Consider the following 25,789-nt stretch of genomic DNA (forward strand, 5'->3'; position numbering starts at 1 on the left):
CAAATTAATAAACATAAAAACAAAATTATGTTATCATTTTTTTTGTTTATTTATAAATTTTAATAATATTTATAAGTTAAACTAAATTTTTTTCTCAATAATATATTGTATATACAGGTATACTGTATTTATTGTATAATAATAAAATACAATGTATATAATCTAAGTCAATATTGGAAATAAAGTTATTATATTTTATTAATAGAAAATTATAGCAAACAAGTAATTATAATATATTTAACATATATTATATAAACACAAAAAAATTAACAAAAGTATGTCAACTGAGGGACAGGTGTTTATAAACAATGATTGTTTCGTTTACTATGAAGTGTTTGGATCGGGACCACAGGTTTTGTTGATGATTCCCGGAGCCATAGGTTTGATATAACTTATATTTAATATTAAAAAAATATATATAATAGATTTAGTATAGCTTATTAAATACGGTATAACCGTTTGATTAAAAACAAAAAACAAGGCACCGGTCGTACCGATTATAGTGAACTGTTAATTGGTTCAAATGCATTGGACCATGATCAGTTTACATTGGTCGCCATTGAGTTGCCCGGTTGGGGCCGATCCCGACCACCCCATAGACAACACTCAAGCAATGTATTTACAAACGATGCCGACTGTTGTGTCCAATTAATGCGGGTATGTATTCAACAACAAAAATAATGTTATCAATAGTACCAGTAATTAATTTTTTTAAATAATAAAAATCTGTTTGTTTTGTTTGACTTGACTTTAATAAAAAAATATCAGTCACTGGGCTATGAAAAGTTTCAAGTGTTGGGCTGGTCTGAGGGTACACGAGTGGCACTGGTATTGGCTGCCAATTATCCGGATTTGGTTACCGCAATGGTTGGACTAGCGATGACCCCATACGCCAGTGATATGCAAATGAAAAATATTTCCTATACAGTCGACACTAGTAAATGGAGTCGTGATTTAATTGATAGATATCTTAGGGTTTATAAGGATAGACATGAAATACAACAATTATGGGAACAGCACACACTGTTTATCGGAAACTTTCTTAAATGGTTTCCCAATGGTATCTGTAATAATAATTACGATAGTATTAAATGTCGTATATTTCTCATACATGGAGATCGGGTATGTTGTTGTTGTTTTGCGCACTTTATTATTAGGTTATTATTAAAATAACAAATTTTTATAATTATTAAAATGTTATAAATTATTATTAATAGGATAAATTAGTTGAATTGGATCAAATTGAGCATCTGCAAGCTAATATAGCTAATATAAAAGTTCATAGGTTAGTTTATAATATATTAATAATATATTGAAATTAGTAAACTAAATATAATATTAATGTTGTTATAGATTTCCAATGGGTGGCCATAATATGCATTTAGTTTATCAACAAGAAGTTAAACTAATGGTAGAAAATTTTTTACTCAATAAATAAATTTATAAGAAATTAATTATTATTATTTTTTTTATAAAAAATACTGTATAATTTTATCTTTAATAAAACTGTTTGTTTTTTCAACAAAAAAAACAATAGTTTCTAATAAATAAACATTTTGTTGTTGAAAAATACATTTTCTAATAAAACAAAATATTTTATGAATTAAAATGATTTGTTTAATAAAATTTTATTAACTTCATTGAAATGGTTTAGTCATTGTATTGAATACATGAAATTTGATTTATAAACAATTAAAAAAATTTGAAATTAAATATAAGTAAAAGTGGTAATAATAATAATAATAATAATAATAATAGTACTGGTTCAATTATCAGAGTCAATTTGGTTATTCCAATTATAATTGCAATCTATTACTCTATATGTTAAATTTAATTTGTTGATAATAATTTTAATCAAAATATCCAAAATAAATTATTTTCAAAAAATATTTATAATAATAATAATTAAAATTTATATTTTAAATTGTTTGGCTGATTAATTTTAGATATTTTTATTTAAATTATTTAATTAGATGAAATGTTTTTTTACTTTATAAGTTTGGATATTATTATTTTTGGATATTTTAATTTAGGATTTTTTTTGAATTAGATATTATGAGTTTGGATATTTTGAACAAGATCATTTTTAAAATATCAAATTAATAAATATAATTTAGTTAAAATTTTTGTTTAAATAATATACAAAATTATTGATAAATGGATTTTTATTTTAGAATATAAAATATAAATTTTTTTTACTGTTATATCTTGTTATCTATTTTTTTCAATATCTAAATAAAATATCAATAAATAATTATATTTGAATTTTATTTATTATTAATAATTACATATAATTTTTATTAATATTAAGTTTATTAATTATTAATTTTTATTTCAATACAAAGATATTATTAAACTATATGTAAACTGAATTATTTATTAAATATTTAATAAATTTGCTAAATTCAATAAAAATAATAATATTTTATATATATATATATAAATTTTCAATATTAATTCAATTATAAACGAAATTAACTTTATGAAGATAAATATTGAATAAATTTTTAATATAATATATTAAAAAAATTATCTATTTATAATCAAATAAATTTATAGATTTTTAAAGCAATTTCTAATCAATATATAATATTCATACACATATAGTTGAATTATCAAAATCATTATTATATTTAAATATTATTAATTTAAAAAAAATATAAACATAAAAATTGAAATATTTGATTTTTATCTTAAATGATGGCCCGGGTCAATTTGACGACCCCAACTATAGTTACAATAATCTATTGACTGTTAGGTTAGATTTAATTTGTTAACAATAATATTAATTAATTTAACATCCATTCCCTTTTTCCCCCAATTTTGTTTCATTGTTTTATTTGGACAATAAAATACATATGCTAGATTTTAAAATAAAAAATAAAATAAATGAACCATGTGATATATAATTAAATTTATAATTAAATATAAATTAACATTATAACTCTACATCATTAGTAGCAGCAATGTTGATGATATTCATTACAAAATTATAATTTTATAATAATCTAAATGTTTTTAAAAATAATCTAGAAATTATTATAAAAATGTTTTTTTTTATATAAATTTTATTTAATATATTATTTTTTTATATTAATAGATAAATATTTATTTCAACTATAGTTTAAAAAGTTATTGATTTTATTTGAAAGTATACAATCTGAAATTGTTATTTATATTGAAAATTTATATTTTTATTGATAATAGATTATTATATAAGTCTACTTAATAATAAATAGCTATCTTATTGAATATTTTATTGTTAGTAATAATAAAAATAAAGTCTTTTTATTGTAATATCTATATATATATATATATATATATATATATATATATATATATTTTATTATCTAAATAAAGTATCAATAAATAAATATATTTTAATTTTATTTATGATTTTGATTAATAATTACATATAATTTTATTAATTATTAATTTTTTTTATTCCAATACAATAATAGTTTCGACTAAAAATATTTAACTATATCTAAATTGAATTATTGATGTCAATATCAATAAATAATTAATAAATTTGCAAAATATAATAATAATACTTAAGTGATTTATAATTATATAAATATTAAGAATAATTTTTGTTAACAATATAATTGTTTATTAATTGGTTAGTTAGTAATTATTTTTTTTATTAACATAAGTTTTATAAATACAGTAATTAAATAGATTATAGTATAATAGTACTCAGTTTTATACTAATTATTGTAAATACAGTTTTTACTAGTAATTAGATTTTTTTTCTTAAATTTTACAAATTTTAAAGGTAAATATAATGTGTTTTTTAAATTTTAAACTAAACACATATTATTATTTTATTTTTTAAAATAAGAATTATCTAAATTTTTTTTATTAATCTTTTATTTTAATATTTAATTAACATTTGATTAACAAAAAAAACCTACTGTTTATCTACAGTAAAAAAATTGTACCTAATTTTTTGGGTACAAAGATTAGTGTAATGGTTAGAGGTGGGGGCCCCTAACTATGTTATATATATATATATTATATTATTAATAATTATATAATCAATACTGTAATGTTTTTTAAAAAAAATGTATTTAAAAACCTTGAAACTAATTTTAATCAAAGGAAAAATACAGTATTAATAATATAAAACATTTAGATTTCATAATTTAAAAAATAGAAACTAAATTATTATTATTATTACATATAATTTTTTTTATCAATACTTTAAACACACACATATATATATAATTATAATTATTAATACAAGTTATTTCATATTTTTAAAAAAATATTTGTATTTATAGTTTATCTAATATTTAACTTTCATTATTATTATCCGTATTAATATAATAATACTAATTATTATTATTATAGTGTAATTTTTTTGTTGTGTTGAAAATTTTTTTACTTAATTAAACAATTAATTATATACATTGTATTTAAACAGTAATTTTCTAAATATTAATAACTTTCAAACTAACAAACAAACAAACAAAAAATCTAATAGCAAGCTAATAAAATAATAATTTTGTTTAAAAGTTAATTAGCAAAATATACTAATATATATATTTAAATAGTAATTATTTTGCATTTAATAATAATAATAATAATAATACAATTAGCATAGGCTATGCCCCTATGAATTATATACATAAACTTTAGACTTTTAGTATTTAGTAAAAAAATAATTGTCAACTAAACTTTAATAATAAAAAAAAATTATGACTATCCCCTATGACTTAACATTTAGCATTTAGACACACCAACACACATAGCTACTAATTAACTAGGCCAATTAGGTTTTTTAAAAATAAATAAATATATCATATATGGAGTTCCCTATTAAACGGTACAAACGCTAAGCGCATGTATCATACAGTATAAATGATACAATGTTTGTACCCTTTATTTTTCAATCAATTGTTATGTACACAGAATGAGAGAGATAGAGAAAGAAAGAAAGAGAGAGAGAGAGAGAGAGAGAGGGAACTGGTGGTTGAGTTAGTTAATAGTAGTACCGACAGCACCGACACATATATATACACACACACACACACACACAGCAAAAATGGAAAGACCCAAATGCCTGTATTAAATATATATAACAGGGAGTGAGTGCCTGATTGTTAGGTCCGTCCACGTCATTACAGTACAGTACAGTACATACAGTACTACTTCGAGACGCCCTTTAAAAACAGTACGACGACTACGACGACGACGACAATAACCACCACAACAACTGGTGGTTCAGTTGAGCGCAGCATCAAAGTTAGGTCTATCTCTCTCTCCCATAGCATAACACATATACCATAGCACTGGTAGTGTCAGTCTCTTAGGCACTCCAAGCTATATATACAGTATATACGATAGCTCTGTATATATATATGTGTGTATATACTGTATATTATATATATATATATGATATACAGTACGTATATATTTAGGAAATATCCAAAACACTGGTGTTGTTTTGATTTTATATATATATATGATATAAAAAATAATAATAATTTTGTTGTAAAGAAAAATCAATTTTTGTGTGTATCTCTATTATACCAACAAATTTTTGCTGGATTAAAATAAATTACCATATATTATTCGGGTATGTATATTTGTTTTGTTTACATAACAACACCTAGATCATTTACAAAACTATTCAACTACAACAACAACAACAAATAACCTAGATAACATATCTAATTATTGTATTGATGATTAATAAGCTTATTGGGTCCCCACACACATATTGTTTAGTAACACTTTGTATTACTGTATTGTATATCATATCATATTACAGTGTGTTTTTTTAATATGTTATAGCATTTGATACTAATATGAGTAGGGTAAAAAAATTTTGTTAGTAGGGTGTTTACATGTACAGTATGTAACATAATATCATATTATATTTGTTTGTTTGTTTCAAAAAAATTATATTAAATTAACTATTGAAATGTATGCTTATTTATAGTTAGTATATTATAGCTGTTTGTCATATGTTTATTATTATTATTACAATACAGTGTATAATACCATAAATGTAGGAAATTGCATGTATTTAATCAAATGTAGGGTTTATTAAATACACATAATATTTAGCGAGTGAATGTGTATGTGTGTGTGTGTGTATGTATGTATGTGTGTGTGTATGTGTGTGTATGTGTGTGTATGTATGTGTGTTTGTGTGTGTGTGTGTATGTATGTATGTGTGTGTGTATGTGTGTGTATGTGTGTGTATGTGTGTGTGTTTGTGTGTGTGTGTATGTATGTATGTATGTGTGTGTGTGTGTGTGTGAAAGAGAGAGAGATCGATGACTTACTTTTCCCAAATTGAAATACTGTGCGAAAAAATATACCTGTTTTCAATAGCATGCCATGCATTGCATACCATTTATATATTAAATAGTAATAGCACTGGTAGATAGATAGATAGATAGTAGGAGATAGAGATAGATAGATAAATAAATAGAGGGGGATTAGGCCATATAAAAAAATATATATACTATACTATACTTTTCCTACTATTATTTTATTTTGTTTGTTATTTCCTTATCAGTAAAAAAACAATTTTTTGTTCACTTTATTATTTACATAGTATATCATTGTTATATAACATGTTTTAATATATTTGCAGAGACCCTGTTCCTCTATCTATACATACAAACACAGTGACGCACACATATACTCACACATACATACAAACACATGGCTTTAAATCAGCCCCAATATCGTCTGAAGTGGAACAGCTTCAACCAGAATCTGTCGGAAGTGTTTCAAAATATGCTGATCCACGAAAACCTGTGCGACTGTACCATTGCCTGCGACGGTGCCAGCATTAAGGCCCATAAGATGGTATTGGCCGCCAGCAGTCCCTACTTTTACAATCTGTTTGTAGCCAATCCGTGCAAACATCCCATTGTCATACTCAAGGACGTGATATTTGCCGATCTCAAGTCAATCATCGATTTTATCTATACGGGTGAAGTGAACGTACCTCAGGATCAGCTCAGCTCACTGTTGAAGACGGCAGAGACGCTTCGTATTAAAGGTCTGACAGAGGTTAGGGACAAACAGGACTCGTCGCCCATTAGAAGTGGTGGTAGTAATAGTAGTGTCGGTGTTAAAGGCCAGGAAACGGTGCAATCAATGATCGCTAGGAATAGGCGACGAAAACGTAAAGCTAATCCTAGTATTAATCACTACAACAACAATAACAACAATGACAGCAATCAAAGCGTCAAATTGTCTGACAATTTAGATATTAGTGGTAACTTAACCAGCGATGAGGAACTGGTGATTAGCGGCAGTCAAAGCTTACTAGCGGTTACCGGTGCTAATAGAAATAATAATAATAATAATAATAATAATATTAATATTAGTGGAAATACAGTCAAAGCGGGTGTTAATTATAGCAATTATCGTAACAAACAATTTAAAGTACAAAAGTTTAGTCCAAAGATCAATGAGATTACTGTGAAAGTGGAGAACAGGGATTCGTTATGTATGGATGACATCGAACCGATCAAACTTCTGGAACAATCCATGTCTACACCAGAAGTAGGATTTAATTGTTTTTGTTTTTTGTTAAATTCAGACACAAATTATTAAATCAACAATTGTTTACAACTATTTTTTTTTGTTAATTTTGTTGTGAAGGATACAGGAGTTGAATATTCTGGCGCTAATGATAGCGATTCATCTAAAGCTATCGTTCCCATTGACCTACAAGAAGACGACGACGACGATGACAATGGTAAGGCATCAATCAATCAGTTAACTGACACTTTTAGATGATAATTAACTGACAATTTTTTTTTTAATTAATCACATATTTTCAACAACAAAAAAAATCTACAGAACTTCAAGAGATATCATTGAGCGATGAAAATCTCGACCAAAACGACCAGCAAATTGTAAACGACTGGCCAGAGATCGATTCGACACAAATCGGCAGATTTAGGCCCTATTCGAGCAGTTCATTCACGACACCCCAAACCATTGAAGGTATGATGATCTTAGAGTATAAATATATATATATATGAATCCCTCCCCACCCATCCATCCACACCAACTAAACTAATGTGTTTCCCATATATATTACAGAATACGAGCGCCTATTAGCACAAATACAGGCCAACAATATGACTACCTGTCCGGTGTGTTGTAAGACATTCCTGAAGAAGTCCAAACTGATCCGTCACTATCACACACACTTCAGTAACTTTAGGCCCAAGTTTTCGTGCGGTTCGTGCGGCAAACTGTTTACCACTCAGGACTGGTGCAAAAGGCATGCAATCAGCTGCCAGACCAAAGTGACTGTTGACAACAACAACAGCAATACGGGATCAACTGGTATGGCCTATGACTAACATTCCACACCTACATACATACATACATACACATACATACACACCCTCCCAATGAGGACTTTCATGAGCTACATGTGCAACATTTTGGTACTAATCATTAATTCATTCATTAATTACCGTAATTTTTCTCCCATTAATTGTTAGCGTAATTAACAAAATACATAGCAATATATACAATGTATACGTTTTCAAAATGAAAAATATTTAATTATTTTTTTCGGCAAAAATTATTATTATTTTTGATTAATGAAATATACAGTAATTTATTATGATTTAACAGAATTTAATTTTATAATACAAAATATTTTGTGATTATATTATTTTTTTAAATTATTTTATTTTGTAAAAGATTTTTTTTAATAGGACAATTATTAATTAATTAATTAATATTATTAATAATTGCACTAATCATTTAAAGTATTCATAGATTTAGTAATTTATTACACCCCTTGTGATTGTTATTTAAAAAAAATTAATTTATATATAATATTATTATAAGTTTTTTGATAATTAAAGAAAGTTATAATTTTATTAAATGAATTACATTATAGATAGAGCCACACATACGGTTCATACAAATTGTATGATTGATATATAATATTAAAATAATATTTTTAATTTACCTCACATTTATAAACTATTTAATTAATTTATAATTTGTTTAAAATATAATATTTTTTACAAAAACAAAAAGAAAATAATTATATTGATATGATTTTTTGATATATATATATATATAATAAAAGCTCATATAGTTATGAGTATTATTATAATTATTATTATAATATATAAAAACAAGTATATAAATTTATGAATTAACAATAAGATTATTATTTTTTTGTTATATTAATTTATTAAAATGTTTAATATCTGAATGTTTTTTTTTGATGAAAATATAATTGTTTATTTGTTATTTTAAATATTAATTTAATGGATATATGGAAAATTATTCACAAGTAAATCAATTATGTATTATAAAAATTAATTGAATATAAGAGCACCAAATAATAATTATCATTATAATTATTACTACTATTATTAACTATTATTGTTATGATCTATAATGTTATTATAATTATTATTATTGAAAACAAAAATTAAAATCAAATAAATAACAAATTGTATAAAAATTAAATTATATTCATATTTTTGAGTTTTTCTTTTAAAATTAGATAACATTTGCATAGATTTTCCGGGAGTTTCTTTAGAAACAAAAAAAATAAGTTTGAAAATTATTTATTATATATTATGAAAATTTGTTGAAAATACCTACCAATTTGTTGGTCTCACCGAAAAAGCCTTGATTTTCTAAATCAAGTTTCAGTGTATGAATTGTACCGAAAAAACTTAAAACCATTTGAAACACTTTGATCTCATATAAGATGTGATCAACAGAATTGACATCATTTGCAGAATAATCTGATCCGTGAATATCGTTGCATTTGTTGACATATATTTCGATTAACGGCCGAACTATTTGGTCGTCTTGAGGAATACCATCGACATCGCGGACATCGATATATCGTTTTCTATGCCATTCACGTAAAATCAATGCAAAATCGTAGCCCCGGTAGCCATAGGCAGAGTAATCAAAGTCACAGACGACTATAGACTGATTGTTGACGGAATCAGGCGATTCAATGACCATAAGATTGTCGGATCGGTAGTCGTTGTGTGTGAACACCACTGGACTATTGGTGCGTTTGATGACATCCTTAATCCATTGAGTTTCGCTGGGAAAGTCGCAACTAAGCAAAGTCGGGCACCGGTAGCTATTGAATAATTGTTTGATGTCGTCTACAGTAGATCTTTGGCTCGCGTATATCGCAGCTAACGAAATGTCCAATTCATCTAAAAGCCAATTAGTGTTGCGTTTGATGGGCACATCCATGGCATGAATTTGGGCTAACTTTTCAAACACTTGTCGGACAAGTTTTGCATTGTTTTGTTCATTGATTTTAAACGGTCGGTGCTTTGTTAGGGTGAATAGAAATACAGTTAGAAAAATTAATTATTAATTTTAAAAAAATTGAATTGTTTCTAATTTACAATAATAATAATAGTTTACATTATAAAATTGTAGTATTTGTCCCTGATCAAATATGCCATACATTTTTGGACCAATTTTCATTGTTGACATCATTAATGCAATAACCGTATCGACAAGTCTATCATTATTGTGGAGAAAATACTTTTTGCCATACAATCTGATGGCAACCACTTGCGGTACTAATGACTGGCCATTTGGTTCATTAATAGCGCAACAATACATTTGATTGGTAACACCGACCGTAATACGACTGACAGTAATGGTGTCCACTGTTTGTTGAATCCATTCACCCGACAGATAATCCTTACATAACTGTAGACACCATTGATTGATATCTTGCGGTGTTTTGCCTCTAATTAGTGTAACGCTATCTAAGTCCAAGTCATTGATGGATGAATTGATATCTTCAATATGTTTGACTTGTTTTTCGGTATTGACTTTAAAACTCATTTTTCAAAAAGTTAAAAAAAACTAACTAAAATGTTTAATTATTTACAGTATTTATATAATAAAAATTATTAACACTTTTAAATATAATATATCTTTTTTGATATCTTATTAATTAATTTATTGGTACATTTGGTGCGCCAAACCTTGAAGTTTTTAAATCTATGAAGTTTATTATAGTTATATTAGATTATCAATATATATAAATAGATAACCTGTAATTTACAGTATATTAACTAAACAATTATACTATTGATAATACATACAATTTAATTTAATCTGATTACTCATAATAATAATTTTTTATTTAAATAAAAAATAACATACAAAAATTAGCCATAAATAAATAATAAGAAATTTGCAAACAACAAAAAAACAATAATAATTGTCAAACAATTTTATTTCTAATTCATTTGAAATATTTGAAATAATAAGTTAGTAATAATGTAAATATAAATTAATTACTTAACATTAGGTAGAATTTAAGTGAAACTAAACAAAACAACAAAACAAAAAAGTTTTGAAACATCAAAAAAAAAATTTAGTTTACTTTTTTTGATAGTTTATCCTAATAGTCATCATTAAAAAAACAAACAAATTTGCATTCAAACTGAATTGTCGTCCGACTAATTGTGGCCGTCGTTATCATTAGTGGCCAACCGGTTCTGCAAATGTTTTTGTCGGCCGCGGTTTACGACCAAATGAAAAAACTGCGCCTCATTTAAGACAGTTTTGCCCGCTTTGGTCGCCTTATCGACGGCTCCGGTCGAACCATTGGTGCCGACAATCAAATAGTTACAGTCGGCGTTCATAGTCTGTGTCAGAGTGGCGCCGCACGTCTCGACCATTTCTGTCAGGTCATCGTCGGTCAGTCTGTCCAGTGATCCTGTTATGGCAAACACCAGTCCCTGTAGTGAACCCTCGACGCCAGCATCGGGTGCCGATCGCCATCTGAATGTCGACTTTGATCTCGTATGCAGATTGCGTACAACTGTCACATTAGGTGACTGTTGACCTGAAGTCCCCGGTTGTCTGTAAGTACATCTAAGTGGTCGTAATCGCGCTGATGTTTGGGCGGAAGGAGGAGGAGATGGCGGTTGGGCTGCCGTTTCACATGTTCTCAACGATATGTCCTAAACACATAATAATAATAATGTTAATATAGTTGTCAATTGGGCTTTTTTGGATGTTTGGGTTTAAAAATAGTAGATTCTGCACCCATTGACAGATAGGTCATACCAGAGGCTTTTGATCACTATTGTATGGTTTGATTGGACTGGACCATGGACCTGCTTGCTTATTTGAATAACGTTGCATTTTGTTTACACAATTATTATTATTATTATTATTTAATTAATTAATTATAAGCAAACAGTTGTAACAATATGTAATGTATGTTATTATTATTATTATTATTACCGATTTATACATTTATTAAGCAATTAAAATCAAATCCATTGATGAATCAGATTTTAATAGCTTATCAATACAACAACAAAAATAATTGCTGAAAAAATAATCAATCATATCTAGTAAATTACTATACACTAGTAATAAAGTAATTTTAGTATAGATTGTATCAAGTTCAAATATAATATAGTATATTAGTATGCAAAAAATACATATTTATATGTATAACAGTCATTAACATTTAAACTGCTAACACATTGTTTTTTAGTAATTTTGATTTTTAATCCCCTTTTTTCTCAACTGTGAATAGTTTATTAATATATATTGAAAATAAATTAATCATACAATATATAAAGGTATAGTAGATATTCCCAACATATTACCCAGGGTGATTTTTTTAAAAATCAAAACAAACAAATTACTATTTAATGCAAATTACTTAAGGTATGTATCATAGTTTATGACAATCTAATCATTGGTTATAATTTTATTTTGAAAAATTAGTCAAAACAAACAGAAATATTAGTTATCAATAATTTTTTTATAAATTATTATTAAAGAAAACTTAACTATTACTACAAAATAAAAACTTTTTATAAATTCTTTAATAATTAATATACATTTTGTTTGTTTGATACAAAAAAAAATATAATAATAAGTCAGTCATACTTGAGGTTTGCCTACTCTATTGGTTTTCATTCACTGAGACATTCAATCTTCAAACAGCCGTTTTAAAATCAATTGATCCATTCAAGTGTATAATAATAATAATAATAATGGATGAAAGTTCAGCCACTAAGAAGAATATCTTTCATAAGTGCGAACCAATTCGCCTGAAGAAAGAAATTACGGGAACGTCGGGATCGGTGCCGACGACGACGACAATCGGAAGGCTATCCTTTAGGTCATCAAAAGCTAACAAAACACTGGACAAGAGGTTCACTGATTTGTCTGAAAAGCGACAAAATGGCGATTTCATACCCATTGCTCCGTATTCCTCCTCATCGTCTTCTTCCTCCTCCTCTTCCTCCTCATCCTTGACCACCAAAAGTGCACATAACTATGGTAACAGTGCTGTTAATTATAATGATGACAATGATAAAGAAAATCAAGAGCCCATGGATGATAACAATGATGGCAATGATCTATCCAAACGTATTGGCAAATGTGACGGCGAATTGCGACGTCTACTGTTGCTTCAGGAAGTGGCCAAACGCTTCAAACGTGACCAAAGTCTGACTAACCGATTGTCGGCACCGTTGAAAATGAGACAACAAAGGGCTCCACTAATGGACAGACACCGTAATCATCGGTTTAACGAAAACAAACAACAGTCGGCTAAGTTGACCAAACTTGCACTCGACTACGATATCGATCTCTATATGTCTGGCCGTTTGGCCGATTATCCTAAACTCGAGGACTTGTCCTAAAGTTTCTATTTGTTATGAAAATATTTTTGTTAATTTTTTAATTTTAATTTTTATTTATTTTCGACAATTATTCTAAAGTCTAACATACAGTATATGTTGGAGTTATTAAGTTATGTTTTTTATTAAAATTATTGTTAACGTTATGTAAGTATCATATATTTGTTTTTTTATGACATTTATAATGACACAATGAATTTGTTAATTATTTTAGTTGTTTACTTATTTATTATATACATTTTTATTATATGTATTTTAAAAACCAATTGCCATGTTATTTAATAATTAATAAATCAATAAAAAAATTTATGTTGAAATATTGATACAATACAATATAATAATAATAATTAATAACATTTAAATAACTTCTCAGCAAAATGTTGTGAAAAGTTTTTAAAAATGTATTTATTGATACTACCGGTACATAAATTTATTTTTAATGTTAAAAGCGTGAGATTGCAAAAAATTATATATAAATCGTATATTTAAAAAAAAATAAAAGTGAAATAAATACTGTATCATTAAATTATATATATATATTGAAAATTAAAATGTCAATAAATTTTTTAAAAATAATTTTCAATAATTATTGTTAAGGTAATGTAATTTTTTTAATTTACATTATATACAAATACTTTTCAATATTTTTCAAAATACCAAATCGGATTTATATTTACCTTAAAATTTTTTTTTCAAAAACAATAGTACTAAATAATAAACAAATATTTATATAGTTATTAACAGCAAAAATACTAAAAATAATGACTAATTTTTCAAACATTTATTTAATACTAATCTTTTAACTCTCCCATAACAATAACAGTTAATATAGTAATAAATTATTATTATTATTATTACTAATACTACTACTAATAATAATAGTCAAACTGTTTAAAAGTATCACTAACAACGTTAGCAAACAAACCGACACAACAAAAAATGCTAAAAACTAACAATACTATTATGAGAAACTTTTTTTTTTGCTGATAAGATAATAAAATATTTAGCAAATAATATTATAATAAAAGTTGAAATACATATACATATATATATATATATATATATATATATATATATATATATATATACTAAAAACGAAACACATGTATTAGTTTACCCAATAATATATCAATAGTATTGTTATAAAATAGACTTTCGCTAATAATCACTAAAATAATTTATTTATAGCTAAACACACCTTTGCATAATAAACTCTAACAACTAATATTTTGTGTGACATTTATTGAAACAAAAAAGTTTTTTTAAATAAATTTTTTTAAAAAGTTATTTTTTAAAAAATTTTGTTAACATGTTTCTTGTTTTTATTAATATATATATATATAATTATTATGTTTATGATTTTTATCAGTAATGTTTTAAATATAGCATGAATTAATATAATATATAAATTGATATCTAATTGTATATATATATATTTTGAAGTATGTTTTTTCAGATACTCTCTATATTTCTACAACATACTTAACATACATATTTTAAGATTATTATTTATGTCATTATTATATATACAATACATTATTTAATTATATTAATTATATTATATATATATATATATTATATAACTATAGTATTTTTATTAATAATTGAATTCACAGTCATATTTTTTTAATGCAGTGTATATGTGTATTGTGGCGGCAATGATGACAATGTAATTATTATTATTATTATTAATATTTTTAATATAGTATTGGATATGTATATGTATTAATATTGCTAGAAAACAACTATGAAAATAACAATGAGTGCTAATAAAGTTATCAGTAATACCAATAATAATAATAACAATAATAATAATAATAATAAAAATCCTATAATTGAATCAAAATATCCCCGGATAGCCATACCATTGGTACCCATATCCAGGTTTCTCATTGAAAAACTCCGATCACATTCAAACAGGACTTTCCTGGTATGTATGATATCATATACAAACATATCATAGTTTTATATACAGTATATGATATATTTCATTATTAATACAATTATTATATCAAATGTTATATTTATTTAAATTAACCGATACATGAAATTAATTAATTATAATTAAAAATATATATATATTCTATGTATGAAATTTATTTTAATATATTTTATTTTAACCAAATAATTTCATAGATAGATAATGAAACTAAAATTAGCTACACTTTCAATACGGTGGCCGACGACAGCCTACGTATGGCCAATGTATTGGTAACCAGTGGTCTCAAGTTTGGCCAACATTTCGGTATTTGCGGTCACAATAACTATGAATTTGTTGTCACATTAATCGGCGGTCTAATTGTGGGCGGAGTTGTCGTTCCGGTCAATCCTAATACACAGTTTGGTAATAACTTTGAATAATAACAATAATAATATTAAAATTTCGTTAATTTTAAATTAGTGTTTAAAAATAATTTATTTATTTTTAGATCAAATGTCACAATTGATCAAAGATAAGGACATCAAATTTATGACAGTAACTACAAAATATCAAAAATCATTGTCAAACAAAATGCTCAGCGAATATAATAAAGGAATTAAAGTAATTAATATTTTTACTTTATTATTAATTTTTAAAATTTTTTTTGAATAAAAAGATTAATAAATTATTTTTCAAATCAAATATTTTCCAGACAATAGTCTCATTTAAGAAAAATAGTGAAATTAATAATAATAGTGAAAATAATAATAATAATGGAAATAATAGTCATAGCGATGATCAACCTATAGATGATTATCAGTCATACAGAAGTCACATAACTAGCCATAAGTGTCATAACGAAAGAAATATTGGTGTCATACAGACAATTGATCCCAAAGTGAATAACTGTTTACTAGTGGATACAAACGGCAGCTTTGATCCAACAAAAGTCAAGTCATGTTTTATTACCGACTTTTCGCTGGTATCACAATTGACTATGAGTTCGCTGCCGGTCACCGGATTCAATTGGTCGTCGGCGGACACTGTTGTCAATACCACACCGTTTGCTCATATCAACGGTTTGATCCAATTGTTTGCGGCGCTGACCACTGGCTCGAGGTTTGTCATCACAGACAACAGCCAACACAACAGTTATCGGCAATTATGCGAAGTCATTGAGGAATGGCAGGCGACGGCTGCGATGTTGACGCCACATATCATTACAGATATGATCAAAGATGACAATTTGGATCCGACGACTATCGGATCGCTGGACAAAGTGATCTGTACGGGCGCTTCACTGCACAAAAACATTGGCCACAAGTTTGCCAACAGATTCTCCATCAAAGACTTTAGACAGGCTTACGGTATGACTGAGATGTGCGGTTTTGCTACCATTGAACCCATCAAGAGTACCGATTACGACACGTGTGGCATACCGGTGCCGGCTGTTAGCATTAAAATTGTCGATACGGACAGCGATCGATTGCTCGGACCCACACAAATGGGTGAAGTGTATGTCAAAAGTGTACAATTATGCGCCAAATATCTGACTCCAGTGTCATCCGAGTCTACAGTTAACGTCACTGACAGTGACGGCTGGTTTCGGACACAAGATATTGGATACTATGATCATCGAAATAAACTGCAAATTATTGATCCGATAGACGATTTCATACAATACCGGGGCCTACATATCAGTCCGACAACATTAGAATCTATACTGTTATCGCATAGTATGGTCAAAGAGGTTACGATTTTCGGTAATAATCACCGATTGCACGGCCAAACACCGGGAGCATTGGTAGTGCTCAGGGATGGCGACAGTAATGGATGCGACAATACGGTACAGATGCTCAAGGATTATATAAACGGTTTGTTAACCCAAAACATTAGTGATCACATATTTTTTTCATTTAAATGTTGAGTTTTATTTACCGGTAATTAATTATTTTGTTTGGTTTGATTTGATTAATACAATTTGTAGAGTATTTACAGCAACAGAATATTACAGTCGACGAACTGTATGTCGTGGACGACATCCCGAAGACTATTAGCGGTAAAGTCAACCGCAGGGATGTCCGCAAGTTTGTCAACGAAACTATTAGCCGCTTGAATGTCGCCGATGACAATAATAATGACAATTACAACAATAACAACAAGTTTATTGTCAATGTGTTTGATAATGTCAACGATATGTGATTTTATTGATTTGAATAAAAAATAAATATTTTTATTTTCTTTTAAATAGAAATGATTTTCTCAGATAACATATAAATATTGTTTGCAATAATTTTGCTTAATATATAAAATATGTAAAACAAATTAATTATTTTAATTAATTACATAATCCATAACATAGGGGGTCATAGGTTATCTCAAACTAGAGTGACCAACAAATTTAGAAATAAACAAACTTTAAGTAAATTATTTTCTTATATTATATTAGCATAAAATTTTCTAAAAATATTTTATTGAAATTACTGGACATAAATTAAAATAATTACAATAACAATATATATTAGATAATATAAATTATTTGTTATTTTTTTGGACACCTAATTCAATGAACAATCAAATGTTTGCCACTCGTCAGCTCATACATGAGTATTGTATAGGTTGTCAACAAACTGAATGTCGATATAATTAAGTGTCGATTCATTGAGATTAAGCCGAAAACCGTAACATTCAGTTCAGTCCTAGCGATAGACTCTCCGAGAAATTTAAACTAATTTTTTAATTAAGAAAATTAATTAATTATTTAACAAAAATTTAATAACTATTTTTTATTGTCATTACCTTTTTGCTGATTACCTCCGATGATTGTAGACCATTGTTATCATCATTGTTGTCTTCATCATCGTTGTCGTCGCTGAACCTGATCTGAAGCGACAGTTGATACAAATGTTTTACCAGTTTTATCATATAGTGATCAATAGTCGACACAGAAGTCAAATAATAGATGAGCACTGATATAGTAATTACTTCGTGTAATACCATACTCAGGACATTTGATGTCCAATTATTATCAATAATTCCCGAAATGCAGTCCTCGGCCATCGACAGTATGAACCAAATTTTGACGCCATAGAAGATACCGTTTATCTGGCGAAAGACGAGCTCAAATCGGCGAAACTGATCGACATATGTCTGGAACCAGTTTTCGATAACATTGGCGTTGTCTTCGTTTGGATTGTCGCAGACTATGGGCATCGCTGACGGATCTGTTTGCAGACGTTGTTTGAGATGACGGGTTATGCGGCGAATCTTCAGCCGAAATATCCACGTAAGCGATATATAAAACGATAAGATCAGTGAATAGGTAAACACAGACATGATTCTGATATTAAGTAATAGTAGCCATAACCAGAAACTGGTCATATCGTCGCCGCTTCGTTCGCTCGACTGCCACAATGTATAGAATAGATAACCGGCGAAGAATAACATATAGATAACCATTTGGAAAGTCATGCGACGGATTTCGATGCCATTTGAACGCCGACACTCCATATCGTAAACCGTACAGAGTTTACGCTCGACATCGATGGTGACCACCATTTCGCGCAACAGTTGTCGCCGATACCATAGTATGTCCAGTGCCAGTACGCCAGCTATGTTTAGGGTCAGACACTGGAATAGGTTGACGTTGTCCTGAAAATTGCGTTCCGGTCGTTGCAGTGTCCGAATGGTCAGATACAGGTCGTAAATGGCACCAAAATTGAAGATCACAAGTACCGTTAATGCGGCCACCAATGTAACGATTCGCCGTACGGAAGACGATTTAGTTTCCGTACATAGTTGCCAGAGTCCGGTCGGCGCTCCCGAAAATCTCAACAAAAACAGTGTTGGTCTTAATATGGAGTAAAAGTTTTGATTGGTTAGACAGCACCCGACGTTTTTTGCCCGGTCTCGCAGTGAAACCAGTTTTGATACCGTTTTCACTTCCATTAGATTCAATCAAACAATTTTCAATGACTAACTATGAAACTACTATTACTACTACTTATGATTTTAGTTTATGGCTTAAGAGTATCGTATATATTAAATATTACATAAATGGTTTGACAATTTTTTTTTGATGAAAATGTACATGCTAATTTATTTAATTGGTATATTATTTTTTAAGTGTTTTTATTTTAGTCTAATAAGTAGGTAAACAATAGTATTAATAATAATAATAATTGGCATAATTTAGTGTTTGCTAAAATAAATAAATTTTATAATTTAAATAATGATTAGACATTTTTATTATTATTATAAATATTTATCTAAGTTTGACAGTATATTTGTTAAACACTTGATTTTTAATCTATCAATAAAAAGCATTAATAATTTGTTTTAAAAATAAAATAAATATTATATCAGTCATATTATACAATTTTATCTATAATAGTGTATTTTAATCAACAAAAAAATGTTTTTATAATTTTTTATATATAATTATACAAATAGTTAGCAAATTAAATAAACGATTGATTATAATTAAATGATAATTCTATATAAATGACGGCAAACCAAACAATTGCGGTTCAAATTCATCTAAACTGTTGATAATTAAGTCGATATTTAGGCCGCTGTCTGACCATTGATTTGCTGAATAAAATCGCTGGTCGTTGACCAGTACTGTCCGCATACCGGCCTTATTGGCAGCAGTAATGCCGATTAGGTTGTCCTCGAAAACTAATACATTTTGCGGATCGGGTACGGGATTGAAAGCCGAGTTACACACATTGAACACATCGGGTTCGGGTTTAAGTTTTTCGACTCCCTGGTCATCGCCGTGTACTATGTGTCGGAAGTACTTTCCTGTGGCAAACAAATCGCCAAAGTGTGCACTTTTGGCCATAAACTCACGTTTCTTTCCCGCCGATCCAATAGCCATCGGGATTTCATTTTGTGACAAATGTTTTACTAATCGTTCGGCTCCGGGCATCAGTTGGATATCAGTTACAGTAGTTATGCATTGATTAAGCCATTTGTCGAGGAGCTGATGGGCAGTATAGGGTAGTACCAAATCCGATACAATTAGTTCACACCGTTTGATAACATGCATACCGAGCTTTGGTCTATAGGACTCCAGGCTATACTGTTTGTCCAATGGTTTCAATAGGACGTTCAAGTTGTCCAAACCCCACATCTCAGTGTCCACAAGTGTGCCGTCAAAATCAAATATAACATGACTTACAGTAGCTATTGGTTTATCAATAGTCATATTATTACTGTATTATTATTATTATTATTAATAATAATTTAAATACACACAAAATAAAATTGTCACAATTTGTTTTATTCATAAAACATAATTATTGTTTAAATAAAGTTATTGTTTTTTTTTTAATTTTTAAATTATTTAATTATATTGCATTGACTTTATGAAACACACATACAGTATATATTTATACTGTAGTCTAATAACATGAACTAAATAAAAATCAAATGTGAAATTAAATAAAAAATTTTATTTTCCCCAATGATTCGCAAATATTTTTTGATATAATGACAAACATATGGTAACATATATATATATAAATGTAAACTGATAACAAAATTAATTACTATATTTTCAATCTAAATAATAACTTATCATTTTTATAATTATTATAAACACTTAAAATAAATTATTTAGTCTATAAGTAAACCTCTCATTTATCAACAAAAAAAAAATAATAACTAGACTTAATGACAGTTAAGTACAAATTTTTTTTTGATAAACAGTTACATAAACTTATTTTAAATTATAAATAAATGATAACTAAAATAAATAATAATCATTTCACATTAAATAATAATAATAATAATAAAAACTTGTTTGAACAGGCAATCATATAATAATAATAAAAATTATAAAAAAATAAAATAAAATTGTTAAACTAAATTTTTAGTACATATAATACTATTATACAGTATTACCGGTATATATAATAATAATAATAAATTGTTCAATAAAATTATCAATGTCCTTGGTTAAATTGTAATTGTTATTATTTTATAATAATAATTTTTTTATACCATTAAATACTATGATAACTAAATATTATATAAGCTATAAACAGTTGATGTTGTTGTTGAAGTTTGATTGGTATTATTAAAACACGTATTATTAATATTATTATTATTAACTTCATGGTCATCATTGCGAGTCAATTCATACATTAATATACTATATGTTATTAATATACTAAATGTTGTTATAATTAAACCCCTATTGATATGCAATAAACCAAAACACGATATATTTAGTGAACATTTACGCATTGTTTCGGCCAATAGTTTAAACTAATGAAAAAAAATTTAAGAAAAAAATAGTTTTAATATATTTATATTTTTTAAAATGTAAAAAATAAAATTATTATCAATTACTAGAATTGTTATATAAATATTATATTTTGTTCAAATATCTTATAAAAACATAAACATAAATAATAAAATTATTATATTATTAAATTAGATTATTAAATAATTTAATATTATTTCATTACTAAATTAGTATTATTATTATTATTATTATTGTAATAACTTGAAATATATTACTTACTAATTACTAATTTACTTATTTTCTAACAACATATATATTATTGATAATAATAATAATGATACTAAATTAACATCTATTAAATTTATTAAAAAAAATAAAATAAAATAAATTTTGTTATAAATTGAGAGGAAAAAATAGACTAGACTTATAACAATCGTTATTATCACTAATATTATATACAATACCAACAACAAAAACACATACATTTTTGGCCACAGTGTTGACATAGATTTGTTTGGTATCGAAATAGTTAAACTTAGCCGAAAGGGACAGTTGGTATACGAGTTTGTTTAGTCTGGTAAGGGTATGTTCTACTGAGGACAGACAGTACAAAAAGTGTAACAATACGATAATACTGAATATTTCGTGTAACCACATTTGCCAGTTATCCATAAACGGCTTTAATTTAATAATACATTTGATCATCTGATTGGACAGCGACAGCACCGACCAGACCATCGATACGTAGATAAGTCCGGCTATCTGTTTGAATATACTATCGTATCGTTTGAATTGTATGGCATAATTGGTAAACCAATTTTTCATTACTCGGGCCACACTTGAATCAGGTGGACAACCGTTGGCCACATCGACGAGTACACACCGTTTCAGGTATCGTACGATTCGGTCGGCTTTTAGCCGATATATCCACGAAATGTTGATATAGAGTATCAAAATAGTGGAAAATGTGAAACTACAGATCGAGGTAATCATTAACGATATTACATTAACGGAACCATTGATCCAACTATTGACCAACGGATTGGCCATAAATTGTATTTCATTTTTACACTCAATAAACATATTTTTAAGATCAATGGATAAACTATTATAAACAGAGAATAGTGTCATAAACAGGAATAGTTTGATTCGTTTGCCTTTGAATTTCTTCAATCTCTTTGCCATAAACTGGTCGTTAAATTTCTGGCTGAGCTCGACCTCCCGGTCCATTGAGTTCAATATGTATCGTAACTGTCGGCGTCGCCACCAAAGTATGTCCAGACTGATGATACCGATGATATCGATGACCAATATATATAATGACTGGACGTTTTGTACGAACAAACGGTCCGGATCTTTGACTATACGTACGGTATTTATTATGTTGAACACAATAAACATGTTTAGTATAATCAGATACACTATCGCCGAAATCAATGATATTGTCGACCGAATCGGACCGTGATTTTTGACTCTATATAGACCTACCGGTCCACCCAAACCACGGAGCAGATACAGTGGCGGCTTAAGCATTGAATAGTATTGATAGTTGATAATATTATTTTTGTTTTCGCCAGTTATAGAGTCAATAATATATGATATCATTTTTAAATATTGATAGTTTTTTTGCGGGGTATTTTTTAGTTTATTAATTTTTTTTATAATTGAAGATATGATTTATAAATTTATAAATCCAAAAACATAATATCAAACTTATTTTTTTTCTAATATTTTTTATAATAATGTAAGTATTATACAGTATTGATATCATATACAGTATAATCGTTATATATATCAAACACAGTTTATATGATGTCAATATTTAATGGGCTATTATTTATCGATATGTTAATTATTATACAATTAATTTTATTTATGTAAATATTTGTTAACTACTTGTATTGATTGAGTTAGATATTGTTAAAAAGCATTTTTTTGATTGCTATTTAATTGAATTGTAAATCGACTTTTGATATAATAATAGTTTGATATTTTATATGTATAGAAAAAAATCATTATTATTTTTTGCAATTTTTTTAAATTGATTACTCAGATAACAAAAAAAATAATTTATTTCATTAATTTTGATAATTATTTTGTTGTAAGTTTGAGTTTCATTATATCAATAGATAAAAATAACTAATTTATTAAATATTGACATTAAACTTTAATACAGTAAATTTATATATAATAACATTTAACACTTTAAAGTTATAAGTAATATACAATAACAAAAAATATATTACAATTTTTTTTGTCAATTTATTTTAGGTCTATTAGTCTTATAATTTCTCATAAAAATTTATTTTATTTATTTAAAAATTAAAATCACAATTAATCAATAGTTTATTATAATTTGTGTGTCAAAAATTGTGGAATCATATGATAATAATATAAAAAAATAAAATAATATATATATATATATATATAAATTTATATATCAATATATATAAGACAATAAATATGTATATAAAAGATAAGTGTCTGATATGATCATTAAAAATAAGTATCATTTAAACGGTGGTTCACTATTAGTTGTTGTCACTATTATTGTCGCATCCATTGGTGGGCCAAAATCAGTTGGGATGTGATCCGAGTGGGGATGTCTGGCTCAAGCATACGGCCGATCAAATCTTTACAATCTTTTGATAGTTTTTGGTCGACTTTAGCTCTGAAATGCCAGTCCTTATTCAACTGTTTCTGTAATATCATTGAGTGGTCGTCCAGTGTCTTGAATGGCAGTCCATCGTTGAGCGCAATGAAAAAACAGACGCCCAGACTCCAGATGTCGGACATTATGGGATCGTGTGGTTGGCGTTGAAGTATTTCCGGCGCAAAGTAGGGCAACGATCCACAGTAGGTAGTGCTCGGCGGTGAACCCGGTTTATGGATGACAGCGTAACTGAAGTCCGATATCTTTGGCACCCGATTCTTGCAGATCAGTATGTTCTCCAGTTTCAGATCCCGGTGCGCTATATGCTTGCCGTGCATATGATTAATGGCTTTGGCTATCTGTCTGTACCACACATGAGCTATAGGCTCGTTCAATGCACCGTTATCTTTGAGCCACTCGGCCAGCGTACCGAACGGCGCAAACTCCATGACCATAAACACCCGATTGCCTGTCTGTGCCATTTCGTAGATCTTTACAATGTTTTTGTGTCGGCATATCTTGAGTACATCGACTTCGTTGGGCAAAAAATTTTGCCGATAATTTCGTTCGGTTTTACGCAAATCAATCACTTTTACGGCCACCGGTTTTCGTTCATTTACGGTAACGGCTTTGTATACTTCGGCATAGTTGCCGGCACCGATCCGTGCAATCATTTCGTATCCTTTAAGCGACATATATCTGTTGAGTTCATTATACGCCGACTGTTTTCCCGTATTGACCGCCGCAGCCGCCGGTTGTCCTGTTTGTGTATGTTTTCTCATCACCGAATAGGCACTGTTATCGCCTCTGACGCCACCGGTTTTCATTGATTTCTTGATCTGTTCCTCAGCCAGGGCTCGAGCTTTGGCGTCCTCTTTGGTCTGGTCGTCGTCCGTGTCGTTATCATTGGCCTTGAACAGTAGTTCCCGCTGTCCGGCCGGCGGCGGCGACAACGGCCGCGCATTATACGGCATCGGTTTTTTAGGCGTCGTCGCCGATGATTCCGACGCCGGTATTCTGTCCTTCTTTTCATGTTTTTTATGATCGGCCGCAACACTGCCGCCGGTATTACCGTCCGAACCATTACCGCCGCAACAATTTCCCATTACTTTAAATAAAAAACCTATTGGTCACTAAACTAATTGTCTTTTTGTTGTTGTTATTATTGTTAGGTTGTCTGTCAGCTATTATTTTTTTTAATAGTCAAATAGGATTCAAATGATAATTGAGAAAATAAAACAGTTATCAGTTATTATACAAACTATTTGGTTAACTAT

At 27.9% G+C, this 25,789-nt stretch overlaps 7 protein-coding genes across 7 annotated transcripts; 3 read left to right on the top strand and 4 right to left on the bottom strand.

Annotated features, from left to right (window-relative positions):
* The first annotated feature begins 277 nt into the window (after positions 1 to 277).
* On the top strand, positions 278 to 1,438 carry LOC128955584 (valacyclovir hydrolase-like). Its single transcript, XM_054301256.1, has 5 exons — positions 278 to 380; positions 482 to 657; positions 769 to 1,122; positions 1,218 to 1,285; positions 1,354 to 1,438. The coding sequence occupies exons 1-5, from the start codon at positions 278 to 280 to the stop codon at positions 1,436 to 1,438; spliced, it is 786 nt and encodes a 261-aa protein (XP_054157231.1).
* A 4,084-nt stretch (positions 1,439 to 5,522) lies between these two features.
* LOC128955362 (sex determination protein fruitless-like) lies at positions 5,523 to 8,546 on the top strand. Its single transcript, XM_054301027.1, has 5 exons — positions 5,523 to 5,584; positions 6,614 to 7,536; positions 7,636 to 7,732; positions 7,837 to 7,983; positions 8,083 to 8,546. Exons 2-5 carry the CDS (start codon positions 6,685 to 6,687, stop codon positions 8,346 to 8,348), a joined length of 1,362 nt encoding a protein of 453 aa, XP_054157002.1. The 5' UTR covers positions 5,523 to 5,584; positions 6,614 to 6,684; the 3' UTR covers positions 8,349 to 8,546.
* Positions 8,547 to 9,594: 1,048 nt separating this feature from the next.
* On the bottom strand, positions 9,595 to 10,848 carry LOC128955585 (choline/ethanolamine kinase-like). Its single transcript, XM_054301257.1, has 2 exons — positions 10,417 to 10,848; positions 9,595 to 10,320 (listed from the first exon to the last, which is right to left on the bottom strand). The coding sequence occupies exons 1-2, from the start codon at positions 10,846 to 10,848 to the stop codon at positions 9,595 to 9,597; spliced, it is 1,158 nt and encodes a 385-aa protein (XP_054157232.1).
* A 477-nt stretch (positions 10,849 to 11,325) lies between these two features.
* LOC128955369 (replication factor C subunit 1-like) lies at positions 11,326 to 12,241 on the bottom strand. Its single transcript, XM_054301034.1, has 2 exons — positions 12,085 to 12,241; positions 11,326 to 11,978 (listed from the first exon to the last, which is right to left on the bottom strand). Exons 1-2 carry the CDS (start codon positions 12,160 to 12,162, stop codon positions 11,472 to 11,474), a joined length of 585 nt encoding a protein of 194 aa, XP_054157009.1. The 5' UTR covers positions 12,163 to 12,241; the 3' UTR covers positions 11,326 to 11,471.
* A 3,200-nt stretch (positions 12,242 to 15,441) lies between these two features.
* On the top strand, positions 15,442 to 17,866 carry LOC128955363 (luciferin 4-monooxygenase-like). The gene is made up of 5 exons (XM_054301028.1): positions 15,442 to 15,612; positions 15,819 to 16,026; positions 16,112 to 16,224; positions 16,316 to 17,477; positions 17,591 to 17,866. The coding sequence occupies exons 1-5, from the start codon at positions 15,442 to 15,444 to the stop codon at positions 17,803 to 17,805; spliced, it is 1,869 nt and encodes a 622-aa protein (XP_054157003.1). The 3' UTR covers positions 17,806 to 17,866.
* Positions 17,867 to 20,018: 2,152 nt separating this feature from the next.
* Positions 20,019 to 20,810, bottom strand: LOC128955368 (pseudouridine-5'-phosphatase-like). Its single transcript, XM_054301033.1, has one exon. The coding sequence runs from the start codon at positions 20,738 to 20,740 to the stop codon at positions 20,099 to 20,101; it is 642 nt and encodes a 213-aa protein (XP_054157008.1). The 5' UTR covers positions 20,741 to 20,810; the 3' UTR covers positions 20,019 to 20,098.
* A 3,535-nt stretch (positions 20,811 to 24,345) lies between these two features.
* LOC128955365 (testis-specific serine/threonine-protein kinase 3-like) lies at positions 24,346 to 25,789 on the bottom strand. Its single transcript, XM_054301029.1, has one exon. The coding sequence runs from the start codon at positions 25,616 to 25,618 to the stop codon at positions 24,407 to 24,409; it is 1,212 nt and encodes a 403-aa protein (XP_054157004.1). The 5' UTR covers positions 25,619 to 25,789; the 3' UTR covers positions 24,346 to 24,406.

Source organism: Oppia nitens, unplaced genomic scaffold (genome assembly GCF_028296485.1).
Source record: "Oppia nitens isolate AA-2021 unplaced genomic scaffold, nextdenovo-longstitch-racon4-pilon3 scaffold2_pilon_pilon_pilon, whole genome shotgun sequence".
In the NCBI taxonomy this organism is placed as follows: domain Eukaryota; kingdom Metazoa; phylum Arthropoda; class Arachnida; order Sarcoptiformes; family Oppiidae; genus Oppia; species Oppia nitens.

Bases quoted from the DNA above. Each gene is read 5' to 3' on its own strand.
- LOC128955362 (XM_054301027.1), top strand. From the start codon at position 6,685: ATGGCTTTAAATCAGCCCCAATATCGTCTGAAGTGGAACAGCTTCAAC. The intron at 7,537-7,635 runs GTAGGATTTAAT...TTTGTTGTGAAG, and splicing joins AATCCATGTCTACACCAGAA to GATACAGGAGTTGAATATTC. The intron at 7,733-7,836 runs GTAAGGCATCAA...AAAAATCTACAG, and splicing joins CGACGACGACGATGACAATG to AACTTCAAGAGATATCATTG.
- LOC128955365 (XM_054301029.1), bottom strand. From the start codon at position 25,618: ATGGGAAATTGTTGCGGCGGTAATGGTTCGGACGGTAATACCGGCGGC.
- LOC128955585 (XM_054301257.1), bottom strand. From the start codon at position 10,848: ATGAGTTTTAAAGTCAATACCGAAAAACAAGTCAAACATATTGAAGAT. The intron at 10,321-10,416 runs GTAAACTATTAT...ACCCTAACAAAG, and splicing joins AAATACTACAATTTTATAAT to CACCGACCGTTTAAAATCAA.
- LOC128955363 (XM_054301028.1), top strand. From the start codon at position 15,442: ATGAGTGCTAATAAAGTTATCAGTAATACCAATAATAATAATAACAAT. The intron at 15,613-15,818 runs GTATGTATGATA...ATAATTTCATAG, and splicing joins ATTCAAACAGGACTTTCCTG to ATAGATAATGAAACTAAAAT. The intron at 16,225-16,315 runs GTAATTAATATT...AATATTTTCCAG, and splicing joins AATATAATAAAGGAATTAAA to ACAATAGTCTCATTTAAGAA.
- LOC128955584 (XM_054301256.1), top strand. From the start codon at position 278: ATGTCAACTGAGGGACAGGTGTTTATAAACAATGATTGTTTCGTTTAC. The intron at 381-481 runs GTTTGATATAAC...ACAAAAAACAAG, and splicing joins GATGATTCCCGGAGCCATAG to GCACCGGTCGTACCGATTAT. The intron at 1,123-1,217 runs GTATGTTGTTGT...TATTATTAATAG, and splicing joins TTCTCATACATGGAGATCGG to GATAAATTAGTTGAATTGGA.
- LOC128955368 (XM_054301033.1), bottom strand. From the start codon at position 20,740: ATGTGGGGTTTGGACAACTTGAACGTCCTATTGAAACCATTGGACAAA.
- LOC128955369 (XM_054301034.1), bottom strand. From the start codon at position 12,162: ATGCAACGTTATTCAAATAAGCAAGCAGGTCCATGGTCCAGTCCAATC. The intron at 11,979-12,084 runs GTATGACCTATC...TTATGTGTTTAG, and splicing joins ATAGTGATCAAAAGCCTCTG to GACATATCGTTGAGAACATG.